Source organism: Abramis brama, assembly GCF_963993115.1.
Source record: "Abramis brama genome assembly, chromosome: 2".
NCBI lineage: Eukaryota > Metazoa > Chordata > Actinopteri > Cypriniformes > Leuciscidae > Abramis > Abramis brama.
This window is the reverse complement of record NC_139964.1, coordinates 31,174,685-31,200,456: the sequence shown is the minus strand read 5'-3', so window position 1 is coordinate 31,200,456 and position 25,772 is coordinate 31,174,685. Positions and strand designations below refer to the sequence as shown.

General features: G+C 39.3%; 1 protein-coding gene across 1 annotated transcript in view; it reads left to right on the top strand.

Annotated features, from left to right (window-relative positions):
• Nucleotides 1-25,772, top strand: part of cfap58 (cilia and flagella associated protein 58) — a gene marked incomplete at its 5' end in the record, with an annotated part of 117,061 nt that overhangs the window by 7,648 nt on the left and 83,641 nt on the right. The window contains 3 exons of the mRNA XM_084106641.1: nucleotides 84-243; nucleotides 11,698-11,780; nucleotides 13,913-14,104. Coding sequence (XP_083962767.1) covers nucleotides 84-243; nucleotides 11,698-11,780; nucleotides 13,913-14,104 — 435 coding nt within the window. The remainder of the gene's footprint in view (nucleotides 1-83; nucleotides 244-11,697; nucleotides 11,781-13,912; nucleotides 14,105-25,772) is intronic.

Genomic DNA, 25,772 nt, shown 5'->3' with positions numbered 1-25,772 from the left:
TTTTTTGACTAGTGATGGTTAGTTTGGGCTTCACATGGATACACACATAGACACACTAATGGTGGATGTCTTGTGTGGTTTAGATAAAAGAAGAGGAAGTAACCCAGCTGAAACAGGAGATATCGAAGCTTACAAAAATGAGAGAGGGGGTGCAGAGGAGACTCCAGCAGATGCAGGAGCAGAAAGTGGAGATGGAGAACCAAAGGGAAACACTCAGGAATCAGATCATTGGACTGGAGAGAGGCAAGAACACACACACACACACACACACACACACACACACATGGGTGTGACACACACACAGGACTTGCTCAATAGAGTGATGAAACATTTTCAGAATTCATGACAACTAAGCTAAGAAAGAATTAATTCTGAAATCATACTGGTCATAACTCTTGACTACTAAGTATGCACAAATTTACTTTTTTCAAACTTACTGATGCAAAGCGTGTCATTGTGTATTTTGGCTTTTCAAATTATGTGTCATGGGGTATTAACCGAATTTATTTCAAATTTGAGTTGAGTGTTAGCGATTTGTGTGTTGGATTTTAAACACTTTGCATGGCGAATCAAAAACCCGCCTGGATTCAAAATCTGTAATCTTTTTACTCTGCAGATAATTCGCTTGGCACCCAAGACTGTTGTTAGCTAGGCAAATATTACATGAATTAAAAGCAGAACACTGCCACTGACAAACCAATAACTTTCTCCCTAGGATATCCACTTCAATTTTCTTGCACCCTCACCGATTCTGTGAGGGAAAAGTTGACAAAAGTGAGGCAAAGCCATTCGAAATTATACATGCGTTCCACTGGACCGTTAAAAATAGCGGTTGCGAGTTGTGAATTTCAATTCACCATCTCAATCATATTGAAATTTGAAATAAAAACGCCTAGTTTCAAACTAGATATTATAAAAAAATATTATGATATTCATGTGTTTCAGTCATTATGCTTGGTCATCAGCGGGGCATAGTAATGGTGATGAATGCAAACACATGAAGGTCAGTGGAACAAAAAAAGCGCAAGGTTCAAATGAGAGAGATGTGAGCGCAATGGTTAAAGAATTAGTTCACCCAAAAATGAAATTTTGTCATTAATTACTCACCCTCATGTCGTTCCAAACCCGTAAGACATGCGTTCATCTTGGGGGGGGGGGATCCAACCGTCTCCATTGACTTTGCATTGCGAGAGGCTGCCTCCTTGTCAACAAAAGACAGAAAAATGCCTAGGTGTGACAAGGTGAACAGCAAACAAGCTAAAAAACCCATAATTTTTTATAAGCTTCCGAACCGTAAAGGCCAGCCTTTAAGGAGACAAAAGTGGATACAGGCAATAAGATGTGAAGCATCAGCAGGAAGAATGGGTAAATTGTGGGATCCTGACACTCAGTATGTCTACGTGTGCAGTAAACATTTTGTCACTGGTAAGTCAAATATCCAAATGTCAGTTTTATATATTATATTTATGTAAGCTAAGCTGTAGCATTTTGACAGTATGCAACTTTTATAATGTGGAGAAAGCAGAAAGCTATGTAGTAACGGTTATGTTTGCGAGTGCCTTAGCTACAGTAGTAGGGTTACGTTACTAAGAATAACGTATATATTCTTATATACGTTAATAATATAATAGGATATATAATTACCCATATTAATATTTTCATCAATTATTACTAAGTGCCTTAGTTACAGTAATTGTTAGGTTTGCAAGTGCCAAGCTACAGTTGCTTGCTAACGCATAACTAACACTAGCTTGCTAACTTATTTTAGTTATCGATATCAACTGCACCCCAACTTCCCTATATATCTGGCTCTATTTTTTTTTTTTTAAATAATTAATAATTTATAAATTTACAAATTGACATTTTCGTCTACACTAGAGAATCTTGGAAAAAGATTATACAAAGAATACATCATTCCAATAAAATGTCCCTTTCTCTGTGTGAGCGAGGCAGAGAGGGGTGATAAACAAGCTTTATTTACCACAGTAGATTGACAATAATCGATGTCAACCTATTAATTTGTTGTTTTAAATGAAGATACTGTTACCTAGATGATTATTGTTGTTTCAGGCTCTAAAAGTGATGATGAGTCTCATCCAGACTACATTCCAACCTTACTTAGTTCGAGAACTAGTTGCGCTCTGTCTCAATTGATCCACTTTTATGTCCTGAAACAACCGTTTTTAGGGGTCGACAGCTTATAAAAATGTATTTATGGGTTATTTAGCTTGTTTGCTGTACACCTTGTCACATAGCAGCATTTAGACATTGTTTTGTTTTTTGTTATAAGTCATAAATGACAAGGAGGCAGCCTCTCGCAATGCAAAGTCAATGGAGACGGTTGGATTGTTTTCCCCCCCAGTGTGGGCGTGGCCTAAATATCTCTATTGGAGTATGTTCTACAAGAAAATTTCTTCTTCTATTTCATGTTTAACTCTATGGGCCCTATCTTGCACCCAGCGCAATTGACTTTGTACACCGACGCATGTATCATTCCTATTTTGCACCCGACGCACAGTGGACTTTTCCCTCCACAGTCGCACGTCGGTAAACTAGGAAATGAACTTGCGCTCCCCGGGGCGGTTCAGCGCAAAGAGGAGGCGTGTTCCGGCGCAAACGTTCCCTCATGCTATTTTGCAGGTTTAGAAAACAATTCCGCCACTGACAGAAAAAAACTAGTTTAAAGTCAGTGGCGCGTTGCGCATGTTATTCATATGCTATTTTAAGGGCGCATGCTTGGCCATAATCAATGTAGCGTGTGCACAACGCGCATACACTTTGATTCTCTAATCTACACAGAAGCAGCAGTTTTCATTTTTGCAAATCATACATTATTACAATAGATAGATAGATAGATAGATAGATAGATAGATAGACAGACAATTTATTATAAAAGCATACATATAGCTTACACATTTACCCAAATTATCATACGCCTGTTTAACCGAAGTTAATTTGGGTGGGTTTTTCCATCCCCAATGTCACTTCTCTGTGTTTTACGGCCCTGACGAGAACGTCGGTCTCCTCGGCTGTGAGCCGCTCCTGGTGCGCGTCTGGCAAATCCGCCGTTACAATACCAATCCGCCATGGAACAAGCGCGCCTGCTCTTAAAGGGAATGTGATATGACGCTCTGATTGGTTTATTTCACGTTACGCCCAAACCACACCTATGAATAATGAAGCTACTTCAGACCAACCCATTTTAGATTTGCGTCGGGCGCAAGAGTCATTTATCCCGCCGGTATAATAGCAACAGCGCCCAAGACCCGCCCACAAAGTTACTTGCGTTTTGCGCTTGATACTTGCGTTAAAATAGGGCCCTAAGTGTTACTTGCCATTTCTTTGAAATTATTGGTGAAATGTACTAGCAGTCACTGAGTGAAAATCTTTTTTTTGTGTGTCCTAGTATATTTTGGCCTGGACAAGGAGAGGTTGAGAAATGGACATGTAAAACTAAATTCTGATGTTTTCAGGGAAAAAAACCTTGACTTACATTATCAAGACGACTTAAAGGGATAGTTCACTTTGAAATTAATTTTTGATATGTTTTAGCTTACCTCAAGGGCATCCAAGATGTAGGTGTCTTTGTTTCCGCAGTAGTTTCAATTTTGATATTTTTAGGTCAAACCGTTCTTGTCTGTCAGTCATATAATGCAGGTCGATGGTCACTGTCTCAAAACACAAGCACAGAGTCCAAATTAAAACAATTCCCCATCGTCCAAATTAAACAATTCCCCATCGTAAGTACTAGTGCTGTAGCGGTGCGTCGATGACGTCGACGCGTCGACGTCAAAATTACGTCGACGTCATATTTTTTGCGTCGACGCTTCTTTATTTATTTATTTATTTATTTATTTATTTTTTTTTGTACCATTCCCGGAGGTACAGCTCGCCACACACACACCGCCCGCCGTGTTATTCTGTCATGTTTTCTCCCTTTCTTTCCAAACCGCGACAAACGCCTGTCTCCTTTCTCTGCAGAATGTGATAAATCCGCTCAACCAATCACAGCGCACCATTCCACGCATTGTAAACAGTAACGGTGGCGCTTTGAATACACCCGGCATCCTAGTTTTCCTTATCTACTTTGCACTTTTTGATCAACAAACAAACAAAAAAATGAATACATTTGACGGCATTGATGGACCTGTGGTGGATTCTGCCGTAGGGAAGAAACGTAAGCCATCGAAATCTAATCATTTACGTGAGGAGATTAACAAGATGAGGCACGCGGGAGGAAGAGAAATGCCGACTGTTGCTTGTTCTCACACTGCGTCAAACTTCTGTCGAATGCTGACACGTGAACCCCAGGGGATCTTTTAAAAAAATTCTTGTACTCAGTCAACGAAAACCGAGCAGGACCAAGCCATTTTACAGCTGATCGCCGTCAAAAAATTTCAGAAGGTATTTCTTAGCGATGGCTGATTGAATGTAGCCTATGTTTAGTCCAGTACGTGCTAAATATAAGATTAGTATTGACCGAGTTCAGAGGCTGTCATGTGGATCAACTTACTTTGTTGTGTATTTTCAACAGTTTCAATATGAAAAATAACTTTTATATTGATTCAATGGATTAATTGCATTTAAAAAAAAAAACGTGTCATGAATTTATTGCATTTTTGGGAAAAAAATAATCTGTTTTTATAATAAATCTTTGAAAATCAAAATCTGGATTTTAATTATTTATGTTATTATAACCTAAAGATGCTATGTGAAAGTTTGAAACAGAAAATAGTGGTTTTAATCTTGCCACTTTCTTGGTAAAGAAAATCAATTTTTTACTCAAATTAATCAAAATGGATTTATCACGTTTATACTATATTATTCAGAAGTAAACATTGTAGCTGACAGTGTGTTTGTCAGAATGTTTATTTTTTTAAACCACAACCTTCTAAGTGCTTCTTTTACTGATATATTTAACAATATCTTTTGCATTTCTCATCCAAACAACGTCAAACTTGGCACTGCACTTACTCGTGCCCAGACAGCTGTCGAGTTTGAAATCCATCGGAGTAACGGTTCGAGAGATATGCGAATAACAGACAGGATAATTAATTCAAATTAGTCGTTAGATTAGTCGACTAATCGATAAAATAATCGCCCGACTAATCGTTTAATAAATAATCGTTTACCCCAGCCCTAGTAAGTACACATTGATGGCCTAAGACACGAAACGAGCGGTTTGTGTGAGAAAACGAACAGTATTTATATCGTTGTTATCTCTTGAACACAGCACACGTCCAAATGATCTGACGGCGCAGGCGGGTATAGATATATACATAGATGTCGCCTTGGCTACGGTTTCATTTGGACGTGTGCTGTGTTCAAGAGATAACAACGATATAAATACTGTTCGTTTTCTCACACAAACCGCTCGTTTCGTGTCTTAGGCCATCAATGTGTACTTACGATGGGGAATTGTTTAATTTGGACGATGGGGAATTGTTTTAATTTGGACTCTGTGCTTGTGTTTTGAGACAGTGACCATCGACCTGCATTATATGACTGACAGACAAGAACGGTTTGACCTAAAAATATCAAAATTGAAACTACTGCGGAAAAAAAGACACCTACATCTTGGATGCCCTTGAGGTAAGCTAAAACATACCAAAATTTTATTTCAAAGTGAACTATCCCTTTAAGGGAGGACTTCCCTTCTTTCAAAAACTCTCATCTTCCTTGCTTTGTTCTCTTTCTCTTTCTAAACACAGGTAATTCATTTTGAAGGAAGATAGAGCTCAGAGTAATTACAGTCAAACAATGAATACATCTAATTTCTTTTTTTTTTCATCTGTCCTCTTGACTTTCCTCTACACTTCTCTGATTTTCATTTCCAGTTGTACATACTGTCCTGTCCGTCTTTGGTTCTTCCCTACTATTTGTATATTGCAGGTTTTTGGAAAGAAAATTATACTTCTGTCAGTTTGTTTTTCTCTTTGTCTCGGTTTGTCTTTTTTACAGACCACTGACTCTGTTTGTGGCTAACTACATCAAAGCTGTTTTAATGGGCAATTTATTTTCGAATAATGTAACTATCAGATCTTTTTTTTTTTTAAATCAGAACAGGGCACATAAAACAATAACGATCCCAATTAGGGTGACAACCTTTACTTGAACAAATAAGTTTGCACAAAATAAAACTATTTTACAGAACTAAGTTGGAAAAATAAAGATGACCAGCATAATTAGTGTCACAGTTATCATTGATATTTTGAGTCTTGAGTCATCATTAAGTCTTTTAGTAAAGTCATTTCAAGCTAATTCATCTTCATTGTGTGAGTTTCTACTACAAAGCCTTTGCGTTTGTGACAGTTCAGGCTACTAATTAACTCTCATGCTAATCCTGAAAATAGACACAGGTATTTAAAAAAATGAACAAATGTTGACAGTTCAAATGTTTTGCTAAAATCTCATGCCCTCACTCCAAAAGATATCCACTCCACATTATTTATCTCACTCCAGAGATGTGAGCAACCACAAAGTGGTTCCCTCCCAAACCGTGTCCCCTCAGCACCTATCCTAGTCCAGACCTTTACCTGCAGCCGTTGTGGCAGGACCTGCCTGTCCCGCATAGGCCTCGTCAGCCATCAGCGTGCCTGTAGAAGACGTGGATGTCCTTCCTAAATCTTCGTTCGCGAAGCCAAGCCATGATTTTAATGATTTCTGTTGGGTTGTTGGTCAATTTAATACATGGCATTAAAAAAGGCTTGCATTACGTTTAATGCTTGTAATGTAAACTTCTATTTTTCAATAAAACATTGACATGTGTGACATATAAGCTCATGTGAAACCTGTACATTTATAGCTAAATTTTCCGCCGTTACACATTTTTCCTTGCACACCCCCAGAGGCCTCGAGTGTGTGTGCACCACAGTTACAGAGTAAAAGGAAAGGAAACATGGGTGGCATTGGACTCCACGGTAAAGTGACCTTAGTCTCTGTCTGATTCATGTTCAGAGCTCAGACTGCTTATCTGGAGGCGTTTAACGGTCTGTTTATTTGTGTTTGTAAGGCGTAACATAACGAAACAATAAAAAGGGGGAAATGAATGGAACAAAATGACATTAACTATCAAGTTTCAAAACCAATGTTTACAGGATCATTGGGGATCAGGTTGTAAATCAGTGGGTTGCGACACAAAACAAGGGCAGAAGTTCTGTTCTAAAAGCATTGTGTACAGGAGGGACGAAATGATGCAGATAATAAAATGCAACTTACCATATAATTGTGCATAGGCCAGCAAAATAGATAGGTCTATTAACTAATAACTAACAGCGAGAAAAGGCCATATCTTTTGTTGGGTACATCAAAGGGCAAATGTATCCCTTAATAACATGGCTAATACCGCTACAATATTTAGGCTAAAATTTGTCACTGTCACACGCACACTAACCATGTGGACTTTGCTTATGTTTTGTACCGTTTTCCCGCCTTAGTTAATCTGTTGTCATGGTTGTTGATTTGATTGTATTAAGTCTCATCACTGCCTCTATTTAAGTTCATGCCTTTTCAGTTTGGGTTGTCCGGCCTTGTCTACAAGTAAGCTAATTCTGTGATCCTGAAAATTATATTGTTTCTATTAAAGACACTTGATTGTTCATCTTCGTCCTTGTGCGTGTTTCTACTACAAGTAGCGACAGAAGGCCAGACCTAGAATAGATTAGCGGTGTGTTTTTTGAAGTTTTCTTTTCTTGTTTGCGTTTGTTTGTTTTTCCTCTTTTTTTTTCTTTTTTCGATCACCTTGGATCTTCCATCCATACAGTTACTGTGCCTTGAGCAGAAGGATAGCTCACCCTCCCGCTACTGAGAGTGAATGTTTGGCACTGGACAACTGCTTTGATTTTGGAGAGGTTAATTTTCTGCCCCCTTTTTCTGCCGATCAGTCTGTTATGTCCTGAACTCTCTGGTCCCACCCAGCCTCCCTCTCCCACCACCTCTCCAGAATGCTATTGAGACTGCTTTATTTTTTGTTGGATTTTGTACCGCCCTCCAAGCTCCACTCCAGTCCCCAGCTATTCTTGCCACCCATTCATCGCAACCTCCCATCAGTCCCTCAGTGCCTCCTCTCAGTGGCGAGTCAACACCTTGGGCCTGTTGGGAGCCATCTCTTCCTGGATGTGGGAAGCCCATGGCTCCGCCTCCTGCCTTTGAGCACTCCACTCCTCCTCGACTCTTCACCCTGGCTCCTGCTCTCCTTCCTCCCTTGATGCCTTGCCGGACTCCCTCGGTACGTCGGCTCTACCTGGGTCTGGCATCTCTATGCCTACGCAGTGGACTTGCGGGCCGGGCCGTTCATTGCTCTCCAGCCCTCCACCCCTTCAGCTTCGGCCAGCTCCTCCGCCTCCGCTCTCGGTCGCTCCAGCTCGACCTCAACCCTCCTGATCCCTGCCCCATTGTCACTCCACCTTCGCTGCATCGGCTCCCCGGCTGTGTGGTGGGATCCTCCCTCCACGTCATCGTCGCCTCCGGTCGTCCACATGGTGGTGTCAATGACAACATCTCCATGGCTCCTACCTGTGGCCTGGATCAGCGACGATCTTCCTCTGCTCAAGGCTACCCCTTGGACTTAACCACCATCAGCACCACCCTGGTCTTTTTTAGTTTGACCTCCTCCCGGATGTCTTTCCCCCTCCAGAGCCTCTTCAATTTTCCATCCTCTGGCGTGAGGTCGCGCCTTTCGAGAGGCGGCATACTGTCACACGCACACTTTCCATGTGGACTTTGTTTGTTTTGTTTTCAGTTTGTGTTGTCCGGCCTAGTCTACACTATGACTCTGTGTGAGTAAGCTAATTCTGTGTTCCTGAAAATGATATTCTTTCTTATTAAAGACACTTTGTTCATCTTCGTTCTTGACAGTTACATTTTTAGCACGCGTCAGTTTTCATTATTATTATTTTATTTTTAAAATTGTCGCTTATGATCCAGGTTCATTGTAATATTAATCCATTTCAGTGTTTCCACATTTCAATCCATTTCAATTTCAGTGATTTATGGACATTTTTGTTGGGTTTGTTGGGTTACCACTTGATGTCCAGTGTAAAATTTGGGATGAGAAGCGAATCCATTTGAGAACTACTGTGAAAGAGATCCATGTGCTTATGTTTAAAATATATCCAGCGTAAATGTTTTGTCTACTGAAAGTCCTCATTTTGAGGCAGGATTGTGTGTTAATATCCGAGACGAGTTCCTGCGGTAAATGTCGTATGATCTGAAACTGTTCTTTAACAGATTGGACTCGAGTCCTTTGGTCTTTCATCTCTTGCTCCCCCCCCCCCCCCCACCCCCACCCCCACCCTCCACACTCCACACCTGCTCACATCATTCTTCTTCCAGACACTATATGACCTCTCACCAACACCAGCATCCATTACCCTGATGATACTCATGGTCTGTCCATCCCAGCTGAGCATGTGAAGATAGATTTATCAGGAGACTCTATGAAATAAAGGCTGTGGATCCTACTGGTTTCAGCTCCAAGTGTCTGATGAGGTAGGTATAGTGGTAAAGATCTGGGCTGGTAACCAGAAGGCTGCAGGTTGAGCCTGTCACCACTGAATACAGTACTTTGTTTGTTGCTCTAGAAGGACTGTTCCTGTAAGTTTGTCACTTTGGATCAAAGCATTGGCTAAATGACGAGTATCTTACCTTCATACCACATGCTGCACTGCTCAGAGAGACCCTAGAGCCAATGTAGATGGACACTTCCATCAGTCTCATCAGTTGTTGACCATCTGACCTGTAATCCAGAGAGCTTTGAGTAGGTTGTGAGTTGAACAATTGCAACACAAAAGACCTTCTATGTGCCATTCGTTGTACATTTTTAAAAAATAATTGTTGAATATAGTAAGATGGAAATGTGAATGCCTATAACATGAGTGAATGTGAACATTCAATTCAAGTTATTTGGCTGTTTTATAATGTTCTCTGGCCAGAAACACTGTGTTTATGCAAAACCACTGTACACAGTGAATCTACACAGCTGGTTTAGATTCAGAACTCAGATTTTATATTGGACATCAAGTGGTGATTCAGCACAGTACCAGAATTTTTGATCATCACTCCTAGAAAAAAAGGTTCAATGGGGTACTATATGGAACCTTAGGGTTCTTGGCTCAATTTTAAAGAACACTTTATTCCAAAAAAATTCTAAAAGGAGGAATGTCTTAAATTATTACCAAAACTTTCATGTTTCACAGGTTTAGTTTTTTTCTGGTGATAAGTATGTCTACGAGCTGTTTAATTCTTAAAGTTTAAAAAGCTTAAAAAGCAATTCAAACTAAATTAAATAATTAAAACTAAATTCATAGAATGATCCCATTAAAAAAATCCATCTTTTCTTCTAAGAGTGTTCAAAAGTTAACAAAAAGTAATGTAAATGAAATAATTTAATATTTAATAACAATTTCATGAACTACATAGAACCAACAATAAATTAACAATAAAATGTATAAAAGCAATGATATTTTTATAGATATACTTTATATAATATACTGTAAATAATTTAAAAATACTAACACTTCAATTATTTAAATAAATAATAGTTAAATTATTAACATAGCATAGTATGAATAGGAACATTTAAATACGACATTTTTCAATGTCTCTTGAATTTTGTTGGTTTCATGCTTTTGGCAGCTGATATTTCACTACAAACACAAAAACAAATCTTTAAAACTGAACCCATATTTAACATAGTCTTTTTATTTTTCATTTACATAGTTGTGTTCTTTTTTTAAGGGTGAGGACATTTCATGCAACCTATCGATGCTGTCACCCCCCTATTTTAACAAATGAGACAAATTTGTACCGAAATACAGTAGAATTACCCTTTTGCATTAGCTATAGAATGATTAGTTACTTTTAAATGTTTTCATGTAGCAATTTTTTCCCCTGTGATCCTATCAGAACATTTTGGAATATATCTAACATGCTGTATTCTTTGAAATTACAGAACATCTCCAAATGGAGGAGCATAAGTATACGTGGAAGTTTCATGGAGCGACAAAAACAAAATGTGCACTTAATTTATCTTAGTGTCCTTGATCCCATCTGGGCAGTTTGACAAATGATCAGACTTGTCATCAAGCCAGTAATTTATAAAGATACCTCGTATTAGTGAAAGTCTCCAAGCTCTGATTGGACGGTTGGGATGGAGGGTGTTTGGCGCTTGATGGATGGAGGCAGAGCCCTGTTGTCATCTTAATCGGGGATTCCACGGTGATGGATGTTGTCATCTTAATCAGGGTTGGCTGGTTGATTGATGAGATGGGCTGTGACAGCGGGGTCAGTGAGCTGGCCGTCCGAAGAGCGAGGGAGGCAGGGTCATCAGAGGATAGAACATGGAATAGCCATTTCACATGACAGTGTAGTCCTACATTGTCCACTCAGGCGAGCCTCTTCGCTGACGGCCGAGACACGGCACAGTTCCATTCTCCTGTTTCGCTGATTCTCACTCTTTCTTTCTGTCTTTGCATGTCCCAGTTCTCTTTTCTACCTCCTTCCGCCTGCAGCTGTATAATGGGCTTTTTGAATTGTGTAATTATTTTACGTTGGTCCTTCACAGGCTGCTTCTGAATACAACCCTATTAGCGAAAAGCCTTTCAAAAAGAAAAGTAACAATTAGCGCTATATCCCACTGGCTTTGAAAGAATATAAAATATTAAATAACAATAAGTGCCTTTTTTCTCTTTTTCTTAGAAATGGAGGCCTCAAAAAATCAGAGGGATATGGACAAGAAGGCTATAGATGAACTGGTGCGGGAGAGGGCCATCCTTAATAAGGTGTGTGTGGACACGTGTTTCTAATATACTTCTAGCAAAATGACCTCACAACTATATTAAAACCAGAGGCGGACAGAGTACACAGCTACATTACTTGAGTAAAAGTACAGATACCCCTTGCTAAATTTTACTCAAGTACAAGTAAAAGTACTACAGTCAGATGTCTACTTAAGTAAAAGTACTAAAGTACTTGTTTTTAAAAACAAGTAGCCAGCAGCCATATCACCCTGTAGCCCAAGACTGGTTGCCCGCTGAAGCTAAGCAGGGCTGAGCCTGGTTAGTACCTGGATGGGAGACCTCCTGGGAAAACCAGGTTGCTGCTGGAAGAGGTGTTAGTGAGGCCACTTGTTCAGAAAATTGAAATAGTCTGGCGAGGTGGGGCCACGGCTTGGCACATTCCCGGGATGCGATATTTTTTTTCCCAGGATGGTAGGGGAAGACTCATGAATATTCATTAGGGAAGTCATCCCTGATTGGTCTGATGACCTACCCCTAACCCCACCCCTAAACCTATCCGTCACTGGGGGTCTTATGACCTCCATAACCCCGCCCCTAAACCTACCTGTCACTGGGGTTAAGACCAATCAGGGATGACTTCCCTAATGAATATTCATGAGTCTTCCCCTACCATCCTGAGAAAAAAAATATTGCTCCCGGGATGGACCTGCTGCGTCTTCATCCATTGTTTTGTCCATGGTTTCGTCTCTTATCTAAATCTGACCATGGAGTTGACTTTGGCAGAAAGCTGAAGGTGATTGCTGATAGGCTGTCCCAGTCAGTGGCGCCTGCACAATCCAATCACATTTGAGAGGGTTTCCGAGATGTTTCTTTTTTCCTTTTTTAAATTTTTTTTGGAAGAAGTAACGGGTACTCACAGTTATGGATAGAAATGTAGTGGAGTAAAGAGTACAATATTTGCCTCTCAAATGTACTTGAGTAAAGTCATGAGTACTCCCCAAAAATGATACTCGAGTAAAGTACAGATCCTCAAAATTGTACTTAAGTACTGTACTCAAGTAAATGTACTCAGTTACTGTCCGGCTCTGATTAAAACGTATGAAACCACCCATAAGGAACACGTTAACAGACCAAACATTGTTCTTCTAGGCCTGTCAGTTGATTTTTTAATATTTCATTTTAAAGAGGACCTATTATGCTTTTTTACATTTTCAACTTTCTTTAGTGTGTAATGTGGCTGTTTGATCATGAAAAAGGTCTGCAAAGTTACAAAGCACAAAGTCACTGCAAAGGGAGTTATTCTCTATGTCAGTGCGCACTGATTCTGAACTCCCTGAAACGCCTCCATTGTAGTTTTCTTCCTTGAAACGAACACATCGCAATATTCCTCATATAAATAATTCCCTTCCCAAGGCATGAAACACACTTGAAGTGATTGACCAATCACAACACACCGATTCAGCTGACCAATCAGAGCACGTGCGCTTTATAGAGATCGAAACTAAACAGAGTGTTACTGACAGACTGGAAAGAGAGGTGTTGCAACAATTATAAAATGTGCTTTTTGAACATTGAAGCATGAAAACCTATTCTAGTAGACCCCAAAAACATTGTTACTGTGTAAAATGGAAGGGGGAGGGGGGATTGGGATCATCGCATGACGTTTTGGACGTGCTTCAGATCACCTGAGACAACTCTTAATGCCAGGTTAGCTTTTATGCGAGTCTTTGAGGTTTATTTTTTCCTCCTCATGGCTAATTTTCTGCTGCAGTTCTGCAGTTTCATAGTTCTCATAGCTTCCCCACGCTGTTATGATGCACAGATGGATTTCAGAAAACAAGAGAAGGTGCATGATGTTTTTGCTGATGTGCTGAATATTGCATTGCTATTGTGCGTATGAAGATAACAGGATATTCATATTTAATTGCACAGGAGACTCTGTCTCACAAATGCACACACTGTGGCAAACAAACATAGCTTTTGATATCAGCTTACCTTAGAGAATCGCTTCTTTGATCTATTGAACAGCAATACATCACAGAGTAAAATCCTCCTATTCTCAAGCTCATTTTTTTAAGCCTATTTTGTGAAAATCTTGAGTCACTCTTGCTAAGTATATTTACAAAGTGATCTTTTGTGTAACCTCTTGCATGTGTATGTGCATATTTTCCCAGAATATGATCAAGGCGTCAAATGAAACAGACAAACAACAGAACATTGTTAAGCTACACGAACAGTCAATGAAGACTCTGGAACAAGAGATTTTAAACTACAGGGACGAAGCCCAGAAACAACGAAAGATCATCTTCCAGTTGGAGAAAGAGAGGGATCGCTACATAAACGAGGCCAGTGAGCTCAAAAAGAAGGTAAATCATGTTTGAACACACACACACACACACACACACTAAAGTTAAGCCGGGTGCACACTGTAAGATTTATAATAGGCCTTTACGATTGTTGCTTGTCACAGTAAGCCATGTCACACAGTGGGATCTCAGTGGCCATTAATGTCAGAAATGGACGCATACATGAAGACTTATCCAGAGTTTTGCATCATCAATCCGCGACATGTTCACTGATGGTGAGCTGCATTTACATGCAGGATTAAAATGGTGGCTTGCAAACAAAAACAATCTGTAGCATTCATTTTGATCATGGCTTGTCTTGAAAAAACCCAAGATGATCTGTGTGGAGTAAGTGGTGGTTGTTGTTGTTGCACTAATTGGGCCCTATCTTGCACCCAGCGCAATTGACTTTGTACACCGGCGCATGTATCATTCCTATTTTGCACCTGCGCACAGCGGACTTTTCCCTCCACAGACGCACGTCGGTAAACTAGGAAATGCATTTGCGCTCTCCGGGGCGGTTCAGCGCAAAGAGGAGGCGTGTTCCGGCGCAAACGTTCCCTGGTGCTATTTTGCAGATTTAGAAAACAATTCCGCCACTGACCAGGAAAAACCTAGTCTGAAGTCAGTGGCGCGTTGCGCATGTTATTCATATGCTATTTTAAGGGCGCATGCTTGGCCATAATCAATGTAGCGTGTGCACAACGCGCATACACTTTGATTCTCTAATCTACACAGAAGCAGCAGTTTTCATTTTTGCAAATCATACATTATTACAATAGATAGATAGATTAGAGCCCTGCATTTCAGCCCGAGCCCGACGGGCCCCGACTTTTTTACGCCCCTAGGGCCGGGCTTCGGGCCAATTTTCACGTCATAGTTCACATGCGGGCCGGGCCTCGGGCCTTTTTTGAGTTATCCTTCTTTTTATATTTTTAGACATTAATAAAAAAAAATATGAGAAGTTGACGTCGACGATAGAAAAACAAACATAGAAAGACATTTAATAACCTCATAACTTTCATAATCTTATAATTACACTGACATATGATTGTCATGACAGTCGCACGCACGCACGCACACACACACACACACAGAAGGTTTCCCGTCAGCGGAACCAACGATTCACCTCATGTGCAAATAATGGAGAATATTAAGAGAAAAATCGCAAGTGATAGAAGAGAGGACTGGGTTAAAATCTTCCACTGTGGATGCTATTCTTTTTCTCCACGATGCTCTGTAAAAGACTGTTCTAACTTTTCGTTTGATTGGACTTTATTTTCGTTTAACTGTTGGAAACTAGCCTACTGATGTTTTTCGTTTTTCGTTCGATTGGACTTTATTTTCGTTTAACTGTTGGAAACTACTGGGAAAAAGAATGGCCATGTTCTGTGGTGCATTTTTGAGGTAAGATAACCTGCAAGTTTGTTTTTGATTTATTTAATTTAATTTGTTTAGATTGACTATTGCTCATTTCGTTTGCGAGCGCTGTTGCCAGCAGCCTGAGCCTGCCTCAGTATTTCAAAAAAAAAATTACTCACTGTGGTTTAATAAATAAACATTAAACTAACTGTCTGTGTGATATGCTTGAAGTGTTTTATATCTATGGATTTTATTGTAGCTAAGTAAAGTATTAGCGTTGATTTGAGAGGCTAAATTGATCAAACATGTTTTACTCGCTGTTGGCTCGGCTTGCTTGGCCGTCATTTTTTTTTTTAAATGCTTCAAACATTTGTCTAAATTAGCTTAATAAAGAAATGAAATGAAAAGAAAAGAAACATAACTAACAAAACAGACATATTTTAATGGCAGTCTGCCGCTGTGAAAAAAAAAAAAAAAAAAAAAAAACGGGCTCGGGTCGGACTCGGGCTGATAATTCTGATGAGCTGTCGGACACGGGTCGGGCTAGGGCCTGAGCGTCTCGGGCCAGGGCCGGGCTCGGGCCTAGATTTGAGGCCCGTGCAGGGCTCTAAGATAGATAGACAGTTTATTATAAAAGCATAAATCTAGCTTACACATTTACCCAAATTATCATACGCCTGTTTAACCGAAGTAAATTTTTTTTGTGGGTTTCTCCCATCCCCAATGTCACTTCTCTGTGTTTTACGGCCCTGACGAGAACGTCGGCCTCCTCGGCTGTGAAGTGCTCTGGCACGCGCCTGGCAAATCCGCCGTTATAATAGCAATCCGCCATGGAACAAGCGTGCCTGCTCTTAAAGGGAATGTGAGATGTCGCTCTGATTGGTTTATTTCACGTTACGCCCAAAACACACCTATGAATAATGAAGCTACTTCAGACCAACCCATTTTAGATTTGCGTCGGGCGCAAGAGTCATTTATCCCACCAGTATAATAGCAACAGCGCCCAAGACCCGCCCACAAAGTTACTTGCGTTTCGCGCTTGATACTTGCGTTTCAGACCGTTAAAATAGGGCCCATTGTGTCGTCAAGTTCTGCGCTCCTATTGGTTTTTGATTTAACGGTTGTTGTAGGAGAGTCACTCTGCAGGACTGTGCCTCAATTTCATCCGAGGTAAAATTTGGTCTAAGAAGGCCAAATTGTGGTCAAAATCGTACAGTGTGCATCTGGCTTTAGCCATTGCTCATTGAGGGAGTGAGAATGTCAACTTGAAGTTAATTTTTATTATAATGAAATGATTTTAAATGGATAGTTCACCCTAAAAGGAAATTTAAAGTCCCCCTGTGGTGAAAATCAAGCTTTTAATGTTGTTTATATGTCTATGTGGTGTTTTTAATATGCTTTAAGACAAACCATGTGCAAATTCATGAGTCAACACCATTGCTGAGTATTTTCTCCTTAAAACTGCATTGAACCAAAGACAGTCTCAAAAACACGGTTTGAAAACGCTGGTGTTTCTGACGTCACAAACGTCCGGTTACCTTGTAACCAGGGTTTGAAATTAACTGTTTCACTCACCAGCCAATTTGGCTACTTAATTTTTAAGTTACCGGCCATTCAGAACTTATTATTATTAAACGAAACTGTTATTATTTAACGAAATTCTGCCGTTGGCCGTTGGTCTTCTCTGCACGATGTGCACGTTCATGAGACTCCATTAACTATGAGAAATTGAGATTGCCAAAAATGTTACATGAAAAACGTAAAAAAACGTATCCGTGTACTTTCCTCTCTGAGTGGAATATCACCGAACCGGAACTCCGTTTGTCTGATGACAGTCAGAATGACAGTTGACGGATGTAAACACGTACATGCAATACTTGTGTTAATGTGGCAGTAACACACCTCAGTGGAGGAATGGAGTAAGCTTCAAAAGCCTGTGCCATACAGGTAGCTAGCTTTACAACTAGCTTTAACTAACTTAGCAAGAGTCTCTAAAACTATGGAAATAGAACATCAGGTATAGAAGAAAACAGCTTGTGTCCCTTGTGGCAGTACCAAAAATGCAACACATCAATGCAATGAAATGCGAATTGAATTTGAACCCATTTCAAAACATGAAATCTAACTTGCACAGCTTAAGATGTTTACATTCATACAGTATGTTTCAGGCCTAAGAGTGAAAAATAAAAAAATAAAAAAATTCTAAATCTCTCCACATTTCTTTTTCTTAAAATCTTTTACTTTCTAAGAGTTGGTGAGAGTCTGTTGTTTTTCTCTTGAAATCCCTGAAGGCATTTCTTCATTCTGTAGTACTTCAATCAGTGTGCTTGTGTGAGTCGTCTTACTAATGACTTTATAATACTGTTGCTATCGCAACAGTGCATATGCGTGTGTGCCGCTCTTTACACAATTGACGTTTAGGCACTTATGGGCAAACTTGTTTATAGGCAGGCAACTATCAAGTTGAGTCAAGAGTGCAATGAATAAGATAATTATTTAATTAAGACTGATCTTCAACCTGTTTCATATGGCCATTAAGCTTCATTTCATAAATGGACAATCACCCAAAAATGAAATTCTGTAAACTTTATATAGAAAAGTTTTTATATAAAATCTTAAAGGGTTATGTCAGACGCTTCATAAAGGCCACATACACATACACTAAATTTGGTTGTCAGTTCACCTTTGAGAGTTTAATCCTGCTCTGTACACACACAGTTCAGTAATTTACAGGAGTGACAACTGCATTCTTCAACTGAATTACAAAATTCTACACAGTGTGTACAGAATCGAACTGAACAACTAGTAGTTATTAATTACGAATTTTAAAGGGGCATTCCACCCATTTGAACATTGTTTTTTATTGAAAGTGGGTCATATATGTAGTCGAAATGTAAAATAAATTTTGAATTTGGTGCCTTCGTGACCGAGGAAAGACAAAAAATAACTTCAGGACGCATTTGTATGAAAGACAACAACTCCCACAATGCACCAAATTGCACAGCTCCGCAAGCCACTCCCACTAATCCAGAACAGCGCATATCTGCCTATAAGAGAAATCACTCTTCAGTCTACAAGGCTAGCTACCACCAGAGCTTGAAATTCATTTCACACAAAATGTCTAGTTAGTTGGCGAACTCATTAGTGCATTACTCCTCGTTTGTATTTCTTTCGAAAAGGTGAATTATTACATGGTACCTGGATGTTCAGTCAGAACATATGCGGTGCGAAACTAGGATAGTTCACAACACAAACGTCCGTGTCCTCGTCTGATTCAGAGATTTCGTCCAGGAGAAATTGTCATCGTTGAAATTATTTGCCGCAGACGGACTCTATCTCTGTGTTCGTAGCGGTTCGTAGTTGCATAGTGAGATCACCGGCGCCACCAGTCCGCCCTAACTCGAGCCAGTCCGGGCTCCTCGTCCGCGGCAGGCAGGTCTTCTGCCTCGGCTGCTCTTCGCTATAATGCGGCTTGTAAAGGTAGCTACAAACACCTGATTCAAGCATCAGACTTCCGAAATCCTCTTCTTCTATATCATATTGAGCACTCTCCTCCGCTATTGTCATAACTTTACGTCTGTCTCCACAGCGCCTGTTAGCTTAGCTTCAAACAAGATGGAGGATATTGCTTTCAGTTTCAGAGAGTAAAGTCCCACCCACTGATCTGTAATAGGTCTGTAGCGTGAGCGGGTCCCGCCCCTGAGAAAGATGAGGAACGAGTGTCTGTAGTCTCAACAGAAATCCCCCCCTCTTACACTTCCTCCTACAATGACGCAAAATGACGATTTTTGCGTCATTGTAGGAGGAAGTGTAATGGTGCGTTCACACCGGACGCGAATAGCGTGTCAGGCGCGAGTGATTTCAATGTTAAGTCAATGCAAAGACGCGTTACGCGCGTAAAAAATTCCTGCGGCGCGAATGAGGCGTTTAGCGCGGCGCGGTAGACGCGAATTCGCCTCATTCGCGCGTCAAGTTCGCGCGAATGACGCGAATTGAGCGTCTGGCGCGTTAAGCGCGTTACGCGCGAATGATTTTATTAGTGCTATTTGTGCATTCACGCGTTTGACGCGAATTCGCGTCTGCCGCCCGAGTTGAAAAATCTGAACTTCTGCGTCAATTCGCGCCGCGTTAACCAATCAGGAGCCTACTTGCATGCTGCTGTCACGTGGTGAAGTGACAGTTTATAATGTTATTTTATGTTTGGCCTCAATAAATTATTTTGTAATATGACTAAAATGCACAATAAAGCAAATAAAAACATAAAACTCGATTTCAATATATGAGAGATACTCATTTTGTATTGAATGCTATTTATTCCATATCTATTCTAGATTATATGAAACATTATTAATCTAATGTAAAGACAACAAACACAATTTAGTGTATAAAAACAAACAAAAATCACAGGACAGGTTTCACTTTTGAAGGCTGGCTCCATTTATTATCAAAACAAAAATAAATCACAGATTAGGTGCAGGCGAGGGTGAACCTCGAGCCGGGCTGTACAGCGTGGGCTCGTCAGGCAGCGACCACTCGAGACCGAGGCTTATACGGCCTACGCTGTCCTCGTCAGCGTCCTCACCGTTAGGTCCACCAAACCTACCTCCTGGAGCAAATTGTGAAACTCCTGAAACCCTCCGGAGGGTTTGGTGGACCCGAGTACAGCGACGATGTCCCCTACGCAGCTGTTTCTGCTCTCCAGAGCATATACGAGCGGTGATTCTCTCGATTAATGCTAATGCTCGATAAACAAAAAAAAGATGGCCGCCAACAGGTTTCGAAACTTTCGCCTCTGACGCGCGTGACGCGCGTAAATTTCGCTTCAAACTTTTGATTTTACGCGCGTCAATTTCGCTCTTGACGCGCGAATGCACACAAAGTGGTCACGCGTATAACTAGACGCGGCAGGCGCGAATTTTGACGCAGATTCGCGTTTGGTGTGAACGCAGCATAAGAGGTAAATAACGGATTTCTCCCGTCTCAGGGGAAAATGAGAGAGTGTTGCACGACCATTCAACAGTATGACTGGGTTTCTAACAATGCGAAGCTTAATGCAAATGGGTGGAGTGTCCCTTTAAAAGAGCGTCAGAGATGTCTTTCTGTGCCGAAGAAAAGGACAGGGAAAGAGTTACGAGCCTTGACTCATTTGTGTGGCTAAATCTTTCTAGAAAAAAAAAAAAAGTGAACAAAAACAAGCCTATAATAAACTGAGAAAAATCCAAATGCTTTATATATTGAAAATAAGACCAAAGTATGTTGACCTCCACCTGCCAACTTTATTAACTCCAGGATCGCTTTATGATTTAAAGGGATAGTTCACCAAAAATGACATTTTGTCATCATTTACTCACCCTCCAAACCTGTATTAGTTTCTTCTTCTGTTGAACACAAAAGAAGATATTTTCAATAATGTTGGTAACCAGACAGTTGATGGTAGCCATTGACTATTATAGTTGGAAAAAAAAATTACTATGGAAGTCAATGGCTACAGTCAACTGTCTGGTTACCAACATTATTGAATAAACTAATACAGGTTTGGAACAACTTGAGGGTGAGTAAGTAATGACAGAATTTTCATTTTTGGGTGAACTATCCCTTTTACGCTCAAATAACAAGCCCAAAAACGCTTATAATAAGCAGACAAGGCAACACTTCAAGTGCGCGCTCTACAAAGCAGCCTTACAAACACAACACACATCTGTTGATGGTACTTTAGTTAAAATCGCAGAACAGAAAGTAATGAGTCTTGTGTTGCTGTAATATTACTTCGGTCAAAATAACGGATAACAAACACACAAGACACTGGAAAGTTGCTGTGGTTACCACGCTGTCAATCATCGCAGTTTCTGAAGTGAGTCGTGTTCTGTACATATAGAACGATAATTTAGGGGATTCACTCCCGATTTAAATGCGGTAGTCATTCCTGAAACTTTACAGTGTGTATGGAGCTATAATTACGTTAATAATACACTCTGAGAAAAAAAAAGGTTCAGTATGGAGAACCATACTGAACCTTTTTTTTTTCTCAGAGTGTATTATTAACGTAATTTCTGTATGCTGTCCAGTGTGAACATTCTGCTTAACAACTCCTTTTGTGTTCTATGGAAGAAAGAAAGTCATTCAGGTTTGGAACAACATCAGGGTGAGTAAATTATGACAGCATTATTATTTGAGGGTGAACTATTCCTGTAAATCAACTCTGAAGTCTGCTTCATTATCTTGGCATTACCTTACATTATAGGTCTTATAAGGTAACATAAGAAAATTACATATTGGTTAATGTGCCACCTGCTATTTTCAGTTAATGCATCATTCATTTAATTATAAAAGTACTTGTGGTAATGAATTAAATGCAAAAAATAGGTATTTTAAGATGATTGATTGACCAAATAGTGTTATTTAATAAGTTTGCTATCAAGTTATTCTCTTCAAATTACCAGTTCTTATGATTAAAACTTTTTTTTTTTTTTTTAACCAGAAAGCGGTGGTAATTATAATTACAGACTATTATGTGGTCGTTAAATACCTTTGTGCTAAAATAAAATCTGTCTTGAACAGTAATCCATGAACAATCTATCCTTTTTGGTGTTGACACACCCTCTAGCATCCTGGCATTTGCCCTGACATTTGTTTTCTCAGGTTTTATGTTGGGTAAGTGCACTGCACCATGAACAGCAAGATTCAGGTTTACATTCAGCTCCAGGCACATCCTCTAACTCTCTTTCTGTCTCAGACAGATAAGACTAGACATAATATATTCCATATAATAGTGTTCCTGTGTAAACTAGGTGCATCAGTGCCTTTGAAGATCTACACTGTAAAATATTGCCAGGATTTTCACTTGCACATTCCAAACCTACTGTTAATTTGTGCATATATATATATATATATATATATATATATATATATATAGACATACACACATACATATATACATTTACATATCGTCTACTGGTCACATTTATTTGTATAATGTTTTATACAATACAGATTGTTTCAAAGCAGCTTCACAAAAATAAACAAAATTCACCAATTATGAAAAGACTTCAATTTCTGCTGTAAAGCAGCTCTAAAGAAGACAGCTATCATTATTTAGCTCAATGTAGTCCAATGCTGATTCAATTCAGTTCAGTGACATTGTTGTTGCAAAGTTCAATTAATGAGTTCAATTCACCTATAAAGGAGCTCTACAGAAGACAATAGTGCTGTTATTCAGCTCAGTTTAGTTCAATGCTGATTCAATTCAGTTCAGTGACATTGTTTTTGCAAAGTTCAATTAATGAGTTCAATTCACCTATAAAGGAGCTCTACAGAAGACACTAGTTCCGTTATTCAGCTCAATTCAGTTCAATGCTGATTCAATTCAGTTCAGTGACATGGTTGATGTTGCAAAGTTCATCAGTTGATGAGTTCAATTCAGCTATAAAGCAGCTCTACAGAAGACAATAGTGCCGTTATTCAGCTCAGTTTAGTTCATTGCTGATTCAATTCAGTTCAGTGACATTGTTGATGTTGCAAATTTCATCAATTATGAAACAAATTCAATGCAGCAATAAAACAGTTCAACAGAAGATAAACGTATCATTATTCAGCTCATGTCAGTTCAATGTTGATTCAATTTAGATCAATAAGAGTGCCAATGTCACATAGTTCATCAATTATGAATAGTTCAATAGTTCAATTCAGCTATAAATCAGCTCTACAGAAGATAGGAGTGTGATTATTCAGCTCGATAGTGTTAGTGGAGTCAAATCGTGAAATCGATTATATTTCGGAATGTTAACTGTCTTTTAAGCCCCAACTGAGGATACATACCGGTTGCACAGCGTCTATATAGCTCACATTATACTGTCTTACACACGCAAACAGTGCGAGCATGAAGGTTGCACTGCAGAGGGTGATTATTTTGGAACAGCTTTTAGAGTTTCCTTGGAACCAGAGGCTATTTAAGACACACAACACTGCTTTCATGTATTCAGCATTGCTAACATTTGATTTCTTTCAGACAGACTTTTTTTTATGTGTGAAAAGTTAATAATCTAATTCCAGGTAAAAAATGTTCAGACGTAAGCATTAGTTAGGCCGCGTGTTGAAAAAGCTCTTAGCTGATGGTTTTGAGATTGCCTCCTGAGATCTGACTCCACACTGTAGTACTTTGCAGAGAATAAAAATTCTCCTGATTTAGAAATAAGAAATATGGTTCAAAACAAGTAGGTCTATAATGCCCGAGGAAAGCTATTCGTTAGCATTCCCATTCAGAGTTGAAATGTGCCATCTTGGCACAGAAGTTTTTGAGACAATCCATAAACGCAGAGTGATATTAAACATTTATTTACACCATTATCTGCTGCCTCCTTCACACACCAGCATTGTATTACACAGTTATTTTGAAAACAGCTGTTAACTTGCTCTAGTGGCCTACAGATTTAAATTGAATTTCAACACAAATCTGTAGGTGTTCAGTTTTTAAGGCCAGCACAAACCTCCTCCAGACTGTCTCATTACATTTTACCAATGTTCCACCATCATTAGAGGCATGTTATTTATAGAAAACCATTAAGGGTGATTGTCCTTTACTCCTAAATAATAAGACTGAATAAGACTAAATGATGGACCTTTAAATAAGAGCATGAGAGAGTATATATGTACATGAAAAATATTATTTTCAGGATCTTAAATGAGCAGTAAAGTGAAGCTATGTAATGAGGTAAGGCATTTGAGCACATAGATTCTGGAATATATTCTGAAATCCTTCTTTCTATAGAAGAGGACACATGCTTTCATGTACTAGTAGACTTGTATGTAAAGATGGTTCTAAAAAAGTTACAACATTTTGACAACATTCAACTTTGTCAGAAGTGCAATTCTTGATAAATTACTTGATAAAAAATATTTTTGTCGGTGACTGTCTTGTAACGGAGTTCAGCACTTGGCGATGTGTTGTAATGCTTAATATATTTGAAACAACCCAATAAATTCATAAATTAATAAATTAATGTGTGCGTGCGTGCGTGCACTCAACCTCGGAGGATCTCCCTTTCTTGGCTCATTTTGAGTCAGACAAACAGCGAATTGTTAACTGGAGACTCGCTCTGATTGGATCATTTGAATCAGTGAGTTGTTGACTCAAGAACAGATTGGTCCAATTCACAAATTAACCATTCAGTGCAGTTTGCAAGCCGATTTAACGGGTTAAATGGAAAGACTAAGCTCGTTCACGAATCAGACACCGCTATCACGTCATTCTTCAGTTCAAAATAACGAGGAATGATATGTTATTATGAAATGTAGTGGAGTAAAAAGTACAATATTATGTTTTGGAATATAGTGAAGTTAAAGTTTCCCAAAGTAAAAAATCCTTTGTTACTGTCCACCATGGTTTTTGAGAACACAAACTATTCATAATTTTATTCTTAAATAAGTTAAGAAGAAGAAATTTGTTCCGGACACTGGAATGCAATTTCCTCTCTTCACATTTTAGATTGTTTGACATCTGACGTGATTGATGCCTCTGCTTGTGGATTTTGCTCCACAAAATCACCCAGTGGACAAAGCTGATCACTTTATTATTTGTTGTCCTATAGGATGACATTTAAGGGAATAAAAAAAGTATGACATTTGCCAGGTTTAGATCAGTGAATTTAGCAAGATTTATTGAGGAGATGATGGAAAAACTCTATGGTGTTCACAAGTTTGATTTATAAGGCCCTGGAGCTGACTATGAATTGCGAGTTGTTGAATTTACAGTGACTGGTGTTATTTTATCACGCTTTGGTTGATAATATACATACTATTTGCAGAAGGGCTTGAGTGTTTGCAACCCGTGGGTTCGCCTGACACATGCACCCTTCTTTATCTCTAGAAACACAATGTGTTTGGCATATATGTCTGAAGGCTGTTGTCAGATTGTCTCAAATTGAGGAATTTAACCCTGAATATAGCACATGTGAGTTTGAATGGCATAGCCTTTGACACATTCTGCTTTCAATTTAGTGTAAAAATCCCTTGCATCCATAAAACATGTGCTCACTCCACTGAAACTGTGTACTTTGTTCTTTGCTAAATGCACAAGTGAAAAGGTTAACATGGATTGGCAACTATTCAAACCGCAGTGAAATTCAATAAAGGCAAGTTGTTTGTTTGGTTCTCTAAACTTCTCCTAATGTGGATGTATCTGAGTTAAAGAAAGGAAATCAAAACATGACAAAGCTGGGAAAAGGGTACAGGCAATACTGAGTCTGAATTTTCATCAGTGCAGGGTTGCATAACATCTCAATGAATAACATAAAGTCAGTTCCAAAATTTTGTCAGAAAGGCTGTATGAAAC